We start from the raw sequence: 12,074 nt of genomic DNA, 5'->3' as shown, positions 1-12,074 counted from the left end.
TAGACCCCTCATTTCTCATGAGATGGACCCCAAGCAAGAAAACAAGAAAGAAAGATCTGAGATCTCTCTTGCCACCTTGTTCCTCCTCGATCATCGTCGAACTTTCTCTAGACCATAGAGGGGCGCCAGACTTTCGCCGGACCACCGCATGACGCCAGATTTCTGTCCGACTATCGACTAACACCAAACTTTTGTCGAACCACCAACTGACGCATAGACTTTCGTCGGACCACCGATTGACACTCGGACTTCCGTTGGACCATCGATTGACGCTCGGACTTCTATTGGACCACTGATTGATGTCGGATTTTCGTCGGACCACTAACTGACGTCATGACTTCCACCAGACCACCGATTGACACCCAGACTTCCACCCAATCGAACGTCGTCGAACCTTTACCTGACCTCCATTTGTCACTAGATCTCAACCAAGCGGTTGTTTATTGTAATTTGATAAATGGCTTAAAAAAAGAAGATTATAATTTTATTTAAGAAATGTAGCAGCAAAAATACCATTCCTTTGCTGTCAAACAACAGCCACATCTCTCTCTGTCAAATACTATCAAATCACTGAAAACATATATAATAGTTTTGTCTTCCATCATCTCAATAATTCTCTCAACCATTTTTTATAATATTTAAAATATATTTAATAATTATCATAGCAACCTGCTCCAGCTTAGCACACCGCATAATCAAACAACTATCCACATCAGATCTCATCATCTAATCAAATGATTTTTGCACAAAATGAAATGGAAATAATAATCACAACATGCAATGCCCATTTAAATGATTTATTATATATTAAAATTATTTTTCAAATGATCAAATAATATATTTAAATTTTTTTATTTTATTTTTTTGTTCATTAATAAATTGATAAGCTAATGTCAAAATAACATGTTGACCAAATGCATTAATAAAAATTTTCAATTAATTGTTATGATTAAATTTAAAAGGATTTTATTTTTCAAAGTATAATTTCCTTGATAATTCATATTTGGACCATATTAATTCAATGATTTAATAGTAAATTACATCATTAAAACTAACTTAGCATTATGCATGTGCATTGATGCTAGAGCATCTATGGGTAAATTTTTTATGAGTAAAAACTAGCTTAAGATTTCGTTTGGGACAGCTTTCTTACTGCTTTATAAAACGACTTTTTAATGTAAAATATTCTAATTTTAAAAAATTTTATACTAAAAATTTATTTTAAAAAGCATTAAAAAACCGTCCCAAATAAAGCCTAAATTTTTTATTACAACTATGCTCATATATTCTTTTCTTGTTTTTCGTCATTCAGAGCTTCAATATTAAGATAATTAGTTAAAAACGAAGAATTATATCTACAATATTATTATGATAGTTATAAAAAAATATGTAACTTTCACAGTAAACTTTTAAAAAATTTATTGAAGATAAAAATAGTAATAATGATACATTCTAATTTTAAAAAGCCTAGTTAGTACTTGCCTTTGACTTCCGCTTATAATGATATTGTTTGTATAAATGTAGAGGTTTGTAAATTATTTGAAGTCAAACGCAAGAATTATTGACGATATATTGTATCCATTAAAAAGTTTTGAGCGATAGAATATTTATATTAAATTAGGCTTTTTTAATGAATTTTAATATCATTAGACTAGACGACTTATTGTATCTTTTTACATATTTAATGAATGATTAAATTCTAATAAAAGTAAATAAAATTTAATTCACATGCAATACATTATAGATCATAATTCCATAGATGATTTAGACTTCATTTGGGATGACTTTCTTATCCTTCTTAAAGCAACTTTATAATATAAAATTAAAGCTTCTAGCATAAAATTTTAATTTTGTGCTAAAAAATTAATTTAAATAATAAGAACGTCGCCCAAACAAAGCCTTAATATAAATAAATGGCAAATTATGCTCATTTTAGAGAGTGAGAGAGTAGGAGAAAGGGGTTTATGATTTGTAAGATGATGAAATATTTAAAAGTGCAACAAAGTCAAAAAATTTAATAATTATTTCAAAGATTGAATATCGAAAAAAAAATGTAATATAAATTTTAATTTCGCATATAAAATAAATGAATAAAACAATCATATTCTAAAATTAGCCCCAACTTTGATATTTTCCAACCATAAACCGACGGATTTAGGAATAATTATTCTGTGCGAACGCCGAATGTCATCCGGAGATAAATCAGAATGTTCCACGTCACCTCGGTAGTGTTGACGCCGCATTCTGGTTGGTGTCCGGACGGCGGTTCTACGTCCAATCTTCACACAGAATAATTTCAATTCTCCGGATTTTAAGCTCCATCTCAATTTGTTCCATTAGTAATGTGGACTTTCCATCAACAAAATCACAACTTTAGATGTTATATACGTAATACATAAATAAGAATTCAGCGATAGCGCACCTAAGAACACTTGAAACAAAGCATAAAGTGTTAAAATAAGCAGCAAGAACTCACATTTCATGCAATTGGGAAGGAGTTGAAGAGCAAGGGCTTGTCCACCCAGCGAATCCTGCAACCTCTAGCTTGAAGCATCTGTAGCAGTCCGGGAGACAGCAGCTTTCTCAAAGCACTAACTAATTTCAACTTCTTCAGTTTGCACCGCGAAGCTCTCAACGCAAACTCGAAGCCCTCAACGCTGACTCCGCTGAGCTGCACCAACTTCACATCTTGTAAACACCTTAAGCTGCCAAGCAACTTGCAAAGGCCCAGGCTAGAGACAGGGCAGTTGGATATATTAAGCTGCAAGATAGACCCAAATGCAATATAAACTCATTTATCTAACATGTCAAATACCAAAAAAGACATTATTTGATCATATTCTACAATAGAGTGTCAAAACAGGTCGGTGGGTCCGGTTCGGGTTGAACCCGGCCTCCCTAGGTCCAAACGGGTCAACCGAACCCAACCCGGTTTTGAAAACAGGTCGGGATTTCCAACCCGGACCTAACCCATCCTGGTTGTCGGGTTGCCCGACTCGACACACGAACCCGGATGTGAATAGACGGTAAAGGAGAATTGACGCGGCTCAATGGCAGCAGGCAAGGCGTGCCAGCCCGGGGGTGCGGGCACGAGCAGTTGGCACTGGCCGCACAACAAGTCGGCGGCAGCATTGGCGGACATCGGACGAGTCTGCCCGACTAGTGTGAGATGTGGCACGGCAGGAGGGACAAGGAAGACGGCGGACGCGACAACTGACGCGATGACTCATTTGACTGGCGCGATACTTGGTACGGCGGCAAGCACAAGGTGGGCACGACGACTGATAAGGTCACACGACACGTATGAGACGTGACAGCTAGCCAATAGCCAATTCCCCAGGTCAACTTTGGGTTGATTTCGAATTGCTGGGTCAACCCGAACCCAACCCATTTTTTCATACGGGTCGAAAATTCAAACCCGAACCCAACCCGTATGACAAACGGGTTGACCCAAACCCAGATTTTTTCTGAGATGGATTTCAGGTCGTGCCAACTTTTGACACCCCTATTCTACAATTCATATATGACTTTCAACTAGATTACGTCCGTGTTAAATAACTTAACAAGCCAAACATTAAAAGAAAAAAGCAAAAAAAAAAAAAAACATTATCTCATTTGTTTAACGAGCCGAGCCAATAACACTTGAGCTCACTCAGTATCAACTCATTTATACACCAAGTAGGGAACTCCTCACAAAATATATATTCTTTTCAATGAAATAGTTTCAGAGTGCAGAGAGAATGAAGTAAAACTACCTGCCGAAGATTTTGGGAATATCGAGAAAGAGCAAACAAGGCAGCATCATCGACTGAGGAGCAGCCCTTCAAGTCCAGTTCAACTAAGCTTTTGCAACCAAAGGCTATAGAAGTAATCCCTGCAGCAGTAACATTAACAAGCCCCCTCAGCTCGAGATCTGATAGACCTTCAAAGTGGCTAAGATGCTCAAGTCCTTGATTGGTGATTTGGATGCAATAGCAAAGGTTTAGCTTCTTTAACTTCTTACAACCATCAGCTAAGAAAGACAATCCAGAATCATCAATTTCCACACATCTGAAGAAGGACAAAAAAAATCAGAGAGGGATCTAAAATTTAAACAAAAACACATCTAAGAAGTTTAGATATTTACCGATAAAGATCAAGTTCTTCTAAATTCTTGCAGTTAGATCCGATGCAAGCCAGGCCTTTGCTGGTGACCTTTGCACAAAAACCTAATTTTAAAACCTTGAGCTCTGAACATTTAGTCAAGTGCTGCAGTGCTGCAACAGCAAACCCGGTTTAAGCAAAAAGGAAATCCCAAAAAAACTTTAGTAGAAAGGCTTTCATAACTAACTTTGGGAGTTTCACCTGTGTCATTAATGTTGCAATCAGTAAGATCTATCACTTGCAATTGAGAGCAACCAGTAGCAATTTGGACAAATCCATTTTCTGTTATCAGTGAGCAAGCTTCCAATCTAAGACAAGTAAGGTCGTTACAGTGATTTGCAATTGCAACAAGAGCGTTGTCAGTGAGAAGATGACAGCAAGTCAGGTCAATGGTTCTTAGGCCGATACAATTTGATGCAAGCTCACTGATGCCTTCATCAGTCACACCGCGGCATTTGCTGAGCCCAATCTCTAACAAGTTCTTGCAGTTAGATCCAATTTTCTGAAGGTTAGCATCTGAGACGTCTAGTCCATCAAGCTTCAGCACGTTCAAGGTTGTATTAATGAGACTAAGTTGCGAGAGAAAGGGTGGGGCAACTTCCTGAGGTTTCCATTTAAAAAGAAATCAGGATGAGAACATGAAAAAGGTAAACCAAAAGAGAGGAACATTAAGCTGCTGCAATTTGACTAACAGTGCGACAGTCGCCCATATTAATCATCTGGAGATTTCTGTGCCCTTCAATTACAGAAGCTATGCCCAACCATGTCACATTATCGCACCGTGAAATGTCAATACGCTGCAGAAGAAACAATATAAATTGATTACTTGGCCCATCTACAAATCCGTTTTTTTATTCAAGAAGATATGAGTGATCCAAACCTCAAAACTTATTTTGTAATTTGACAGCCTTTGCATTATGCAGTATTGGAAATAAAAAGATCGTTGAAATCAATTAAAATGTGAAGTAAAAGGAATTGTTAAGTTGAACATGTGGTGATACTAGGAGGGATATTCCATGCAACAGTGATAATTGGAATAGTATCTTAGAAAAAAAGATTACGGCAAACAGACTTAGAAAATAAGACTACAAAATAAACGTATTTTGTTTGGATACACATAAGAGAAAAAAAAAAAAGATGAACAATAAGATGAATAAATAGAATTTTTATAATAGAATGCAGAAGTTAAGAAATTATAAGAAAAAGAATATCACATCAATAATAGATAAGTGAAATTAAGAACCAATTCAAATTGACCAAGTAAAGATAGCTGAGAGAAATTAAGACTTTGTTCATGTAGTAAGCAGCCATTTTTTAATTGGAAGTTCGTGTAATAAGGGAACCAAACGATAAATCAAGAACAGAAGTGTCATGACCTCATCAACAATGATTGGGTTTACATGTGAAGACCTGAAATTTGATCTGATAAGTCTAGATGAATTTACATATGAAGACATGAAAATTGATATGATAAGCCTAGTGTGTTTATTTAACATTTATGAGAATTTTATCAATTTAAGTAAATTTTTCCTTAGTGGCAGCGCCAAGCTCTCCGTTTTGCAATGAAAATTCTCTTTAGGAGCACTACGGCGCTATAATGTGAGCGCTACAACGCTAAACTCTCTACTAGTCAATACAACGACGCTAGAATTGAGCGTTGCGGCACTTAGCTTTCTATTTTGATATATAAAAATTTCTCTTTGAGGTGTTGTGCAGCTGGGGATTATAGCATTGTCGCTAGGTCTATAAAAATCCAAATTCATCTACAAAATTGATTTTCTCATTTCAAGTTTGTCGGCTAGAGACAAAGGGAGAGATAATCCTAAAGAGAGAAAGTTGGATTTTGGGGGCCTTGGAGCCTATTTTGCCTAGTAGGTCAGATGAAAAATTTGTTCGACTCGAGATAACTTACCATTATTCTACTTCAATACTCAATTTGGGTCACTTGTGTGGGTATTTTGGATATTTTACTTGGTTTCATTATATACAAACTCAATTTTATGAAGTATGGAACTTTCCACTGTATAACTTTTGGTATGTTATAAAATAGAATGTTTTGGCAATATTAGCCAAAAAAATCTATATTTTCATTGGTCAGTTTTTATTGTGGCATTTTATATATTTTAATGAGTATATTAACATTGACAGAAATGTTTTAGAATAAAAAATTCCCAAAAATGATGTTCACGAATAATTTCATGTTTTGCAAATGTTGAATGTGTATACAAGTAAATCCACTTAAAACATAAAGTTTTATCGTACATGTGCAATTTCATCTTTTTTTTCTATTATGTCATATATTGCTAATACATATTGAAAGTGCTGATATATATATATATATCCCTCCATGTGTGCGTGTGATACGCCTGAACAGATTAAAAATAAACACATTGAGGTAGAAGTGTCAAAACGAGATGATAGGTCGGGTTCGGGTCCAATCCGAAATTGATTCGACCCAAATCTAATAAACTCAAATCCAATGTTTAATAAACTAGTTAAAAATACCAACATGAACCCGACCTGCTAGCAACCCTACTAGCCCAAAGCCGATGTGTTAACTTGTTTTAGTTTTAAAAAATATTTTTTTTAATAATTCATTAGTTATAAAATTTATGATATTTGATCAAAAAAGAATATTATAACTACAAATAAAAATTTTTTTAAGAAAAATATTAAACGGCCAATTTAGAGTCAAAAGCAAATTCGCGGATCAACCAAAACATGACCCGGTTATTAAACAGGTCGGAAAACCCAACCCAAACTTGACTCGTTTATCAAAAGGTCCAACCCGAACCCAAATTTTTTAATCCGAGTTTGGGTCAAGCTGGCGAGTCGGGTCATTTATTAATACCAATGCATTTAGATATAAGTGGGAGTGGAGTTATAAGGAGCAAATATATAGAAGTGGAGGTATAAGTGAAGGTAGAGGTATAAGAAGCATAGCGAAAATGAGAGGTATAAATGGATGTGCGTGTACAAGAAAAGATCGAAAAAAATGAGAATGTGTTGTTATATGTTATATTTTGTTATGTTATTTCAAATGCTGATTTCTTATTCAATTAAATGTTATGTCGTTTCTATTCTAACATCATGTTCAATCACTGTTTAAATTGTCGCTACTAAGATATAATTATTATTGACACTTGTTTATTACTGAAACAGAACTAATAGATATATTATGTAATACAAACATTTGGCTAATTCACTTTAAGCATGTCTTATTATTCATGCAATATAGGATGGCAAAAAAATTATTTTATATGAGTAAATTGAACTATGTAGAATTAGGTTTCGGATAACCTACTAAGCAAGTATTGTTTAGACAATTAAAGTACTTAAATGTTTAACGAAAGGTATATTATCAAAGTATTCGATATAAATAGACCCTCAATCTCCAAATGAAAGGGACCCTAGACTTGAATTTGGAGAGAGCTTGAATATCTTAAGAACTCTAAAAACTCTACTTGACGTTTAGCGCAGACAATCATAGCCAATCATTATTGTTGCCTAACTACCACGGTCTCATCATCATTGCTCGATTGTCGTCATTCAATGTAGTGCATGTCCCGACTGTCGTCACGAGAACGCCATTCTATCTGCCATCATCTGCCCTCCATTTCTTGACTATAGTTGTCTGCACACTGCCGCCCAAATATTATAATCTATTCATTATCATTTGACCGTCACCATCTGACTATCATCGTATAACTATCACCACCCAACAACTATCAGTCAATTATCATTGCCTCACTAACACTACCTAATTGTCACATTTTCAACATCCTTCACAATTATAGAAATATAAATTTATTTTACATATTTTGTAGTATCGCCTTCCCCAATTGAGGGAAAGGTTAGACTCTAATAAATCATTTCATCTTGATCTGTGATTTTTTTTACTTTTAGGAATTTCCACATAGAAATTTTAGTATCTATCATATTTTTTTATTTTCTGCGTGTGTTGTGTTGGATCTTCGTGTAAAAATTCTATCTCCTTCATCGCAAATTTCTAGCATGCCACAACCTCTAACAACAGTAATTTTAGTTAGGGAAAGCTATAATCTGCCGTTAATTATTCAAGATAATAATTGTTTTAAGAATAATCATATGGTCAAGAATTGATGTTTAAATTGGCACCTGCAATGAATTTCTACCATTGTTGAGAAAAGCCAAGCCTTCATCATCGATGAACCGGCATCCAACAAGAGTCAGAGCTTCAAATTTCTCAAGAGAGGAAATCGAGCGAAGAGAGTTTTTAGTCACCTGAAAACAAATAAAAAAAACGTGCCTATAAGTAATCTGAACTAATTTTATCATCAAAACTTCCAGTCTATAAAAAAAAAACAATGAAATTCTATAGCTAAGTTAGTCATTTCTAGATAAATCACTGAGGTTAAAATCACACTAAAAAATGCAAACCTTAAAGTACCACGGACCTTGAGATAAGACAGGTCGAGCACCCTCAAATTACGGCACTTCTTGACGAGCAAATCGATACCGATATCAGATATCTCCATGCACCACTTAATCCCCAATCTCTCGAGCTTCCCGCACCCGACAGCAACCATGGCAAGTCCGACATCCGTCACGCCAAGGCACTTATCTATCCTCAGCTCCCTAAGCTCCCTCGCCTTAGCAAGCGCCGCCGCCTCTCGATCACTAACCCTGCAGCAATGCGAAAGGTCGATGGCCTGAATTGAAGGGCACGCCGCAACCAGAGCCTCGATTCCTTTCCAGCCAACCCCACTAGCCCTAGCGAGCACCACCCGGCGTAGTTTCTGCCAGTAGCTTCTGTCAGCGATCGCAGCAGCGAGTGAAACGTCGTCGAGGGAAGGGCAAACGGACAGGTCCAGGGACTCAATAGATGGATAGCGGCGGCCGAGAAGCGCGGGTAGAGATTCAATGCGGAGCGGACGGAGAGAGCGGCGGTGAGACGACTCAGCAAGGAGAAAGGCACGGCAAACGAGGCGAAACGATTTCCGGTCGCCAGACCCGGCGATGTGGTTCAGGATCTGGACCAGCAGGTCCACGGATAAGACGGCCGCGATGGATTTCGGCGAAGATGGAGGACTGGTGCTCTTCATAGTTGAACGAAAAACAAAAACCTCGAGGATGGATTTAGGTTGGGATGAAGAGGAACGAAGGGACTGGGAGGAATAGGTGAAGAGGAAGCGGGGCGGCGGTGAAGCTGGATGGCCATCGAAGCAGAGAAAGCCCGCAGAAGGATCGCATGGCCGGAGCAGAGGGAAAAAGCCGCCGTTCTATCTTGTTCAGTAGATGATAGAGAACGGGTGTAGAGATGAAGAGGAACGAAGAAGACGAGAGGGAGAGAGTCCAGATACCGCCTTCACTGATGCTGCGCTGCTTTAGTCTGGAATGACGAAAACGGGTATAGAGGGGAAGAGGAAAGGCTTTTCTAGATAGAGAAAGAAAGGAGGATATTTTGGGACTTTTATTGGGGAGAAAATGACGTGGTGGTCTCGTGGTGGTATTAGGGGGAGGGTAAAGGTACCGCCAAAGTACAGTGCCGTTCGGCGTCTGAAAACTTTTGAAGGATTTTCTATGAGGTAATAAGTTTTTCATTTTGTAAAAAAACATAAATACTGATACCACTCAATTTTTTATGAGATTAATATCTAAATATTAATATTTATTTATGTAATATTGAAACTTTAAATTAAATAAACATATTCATAAAATTAATTTATTTTTAATTAAAATATCAACTTTTTAATATATCATCAAATCATTCAAGCCTTCTCACCTAATTTTTTTTTATTATGAATATCAATGATTTATCTTATATTAATGGAATATTTTTGTCACAACCTTATAAATTCTTCTTTTCACGGACTATAAAGGCTTTATCATCTCTCATGCCTCTCTCGCCAAAAAAATTGCGCTCTATTATATCCTTTTTAGTTAAGATAAAATTTATTTCTCTAACAAGGAAATAGATGAATGCTCCCGTGATAATCATTTGTGCTTGTAGGTTATGTGATTGGCAAATGACTATTTTACAATAATCTCTCGAGCATTGTTAAAATTTTGTGAAATTTGAAGGTGTCTTTTGAGCTCCCTATACCTTTTAGATAGTTTTTATCTCTTTTAAGTTTTCTTATCTAGAAGATGTAGATATTGTGCTAAATGGAGGACCAGGGTTTTTTAATGAGATACCTTTTATCTTCCAAATGCACTTCGGGTCTTTGATTTTGACCCATTTGAGCTTGGATTGGGTTGAATTCGATGTCGTTGGGTTAGCATTTTCGATACGTTCAGTTCAATTGTAAGTTTACTGCAATCGGAATTCAAATGATCATGGATTTAATTTCAAAAGTTTCCAACTTGATTTTGCCTTAAGATTTTTTTTTTTTTTCATGATATATCACTAAATATATAATTTCATAGTTTGATGGATTTAAATTAATACCTATATATCTTATACTCCTCATTCAGTCATTCTATGTTAAAAAATAAAATAAAATATCTTAAATAAAAAATTATCTATCTAAAAAAATATGGTAGTCCTTCCTCTGGTCAACTTTTAGAGTTGGTTTACTGAAACCAGGTGGGACCACGAGACCACCCCCAGGTACGCCCGTCCTTAGATAGGTACGGGGCTGGACATGAAAGCCGGTCCCACACCAATAGACAAACCAGCAATCTCCTTGTACGGAACGCCGAATATTGGCACCGAAATTAATACGTCAAAATGGCGAGAAATTCTTTTTAACCGATAAAATTTGTTATGTGAGGAATATTTTTTACAATTCACTTTTCATTGGATGTATTTAACTCATTAAAATTTATTATCCACTTCTTGTCGGACCCAATCAATAAAAATTTATTAATAAAATATAAATTTTAATATTACTTTTTATGAATACTAATTTATAAAATTTAAGCCACATGTTCAGCTACTACAGGAAAGCTTCAACCATCATTTACACGCAATAATTATTATTAATAACTCTTCAAAATTAAATTAATTTGATCAACGCAAACTTTATTGCATTACTAATTTAAATACACGTGCACGTTACAAAACTCAAGAAAAAATATTATTATTATTATAAAATTTAAGAAATAGTAATTTGAAAATTAATCATTATTAATAATGATACTAACATTTAACCAAGAATTTTTATGCTAAAACCAACAAAAATATCTCATTAATCCTCATTAGAACTACAACAAAAGAATACAATAGGAGAGAAGAGAACTATAGAAGCATTTTTATAAACTACAATCTTACTCAAAGCTTTACTGTTCTAAAGCAAGTTGCTCTAAAACAAGTTGCTTATGTATAGTCTTGCAAGTCAACCGTATTCATATTTGGCTTGAAATTTGAGATTAAAATAATGTTATAAAATTACTTACTAAAAAACATCTCAATAACTTTCATAAAATAAATTAATTAAAGATGTTATTTATGTTTAGTTAAAATTTTATACAAATAAGCAGAATTAAAATGGACTATAAATAAATTGTATGGGTTGGAAAGTGATTTATAAAATAGAAAAGAATTACAATGAAAGTATATACTAACAATAAATTCTTTAATAAGAAAATTAGTAATATAAATAACACCAACTCCACAATCATTAAAGATTTAAATTAGTTATATTACAACACAAACAATAACATGTAAAATTCATTAAGTGATAAATGCACAATTCATCAAGAAATATACATACAATCAAAAGAAATTTAGGATAATTAGTCCAAAAAATGACAACAGATTCTTCAGCCAACTAAGAGATAAAGCATAAGAAAAATAAATTAGGTTTTTTTATAATAGCTATCAAAAATTCATTAATGAATATGATCAATAGTCACCACATATGAATTATTTTAAAAAATAATAGTAGATTCTTCATCGACCCATTGAAATAACACAGAAATGTTATAGAGTACTTGTATTGGGTATC

At 35.0% G+C, this 12,074-nt stretch overlaps 1 protein-coding gene across 1 annotated transcript; it reads right to left on the bottom strand.

The window, feature by feature from the left end:
* Nucleotides 1-2,327: 2,327 nt before the first annotated feature.
* LOC110100848 (F-box/LRR-repeat protein 3) lies at nucleotides 2,328-9,515 on the bottom strand. The gene is made up of 7 exons (XM_020828540.2): nucleotides 8,580-9,515; nucleotides 8,281-8,406; nucleotides 4,836-4,940; nucleotides 4,345-4,744; nucleotides 4,127-4,256; nucleotides 3,756-4,050; nucleotides 2,328-2,761 (listed from the first exon to the last, which is right to left on the bottom strand). The coding sequence occupies exons 1-7, from the start codon at nucleotides 9,225-9,227 to the stop codon at nucleotides 2,480-2,482; spliced, it is 1,986 nt and encodes a 661-aa protein (XP_020684199.1). The 5' UTR covers nucleotides 9,228-9,515; the 3' UTR covers nucleotides 2,328-2,479.
* Between the last annotated feature and the right edge of the window lie 2,559 nt (nucleotides 9,516-12,074).

This window comes from Dendrobium catenatum, unplaced genomic scaffold (genome assembly GCF_001605985.2).
Source record: "Dendrobium catenatum unplaced genomic scaffold, ASM160598v2 fragScaff_scaffold_1271, whole genome shotgun sequence".
In the NCBI taxonomy this organism is placed as follows: Eukaryota; Viridiplantae; Streptophyta; class Magnoliopsida; order Asparagales; family Orchidaceae; genus Dendrobium; species Dendrobium catenatum.
This window is presented reverse-complemented; position numbering and strand designations above follow the sequence as displayed.

Excerpts from the sequence above, each read along its gene's own strand:
- LOC110100848 (XM_020828540.2), bottom strand. The coding sequence starts at position 9,227 with ATGAAGAGCACCAGTCCTCCATCTTCGCCGAAATCCATCGCGGCCGTC. Across the intron at positions 8,407-8,579 it reads TCGACCTGTCTTATCTCAAG|GTGACTAAAAACTCTCTTCG; the intron begins GTCCGTGGTACT and ends ATTTGTTTTCAG. Across the intron at positions 4,941-8,280 it reads ATGGTAGAAATTCATTGCAG|CGTATTGACATTTCACGGTG; the intron begins GTGCCAATTTAA and ends TTTCTTCTGCAG.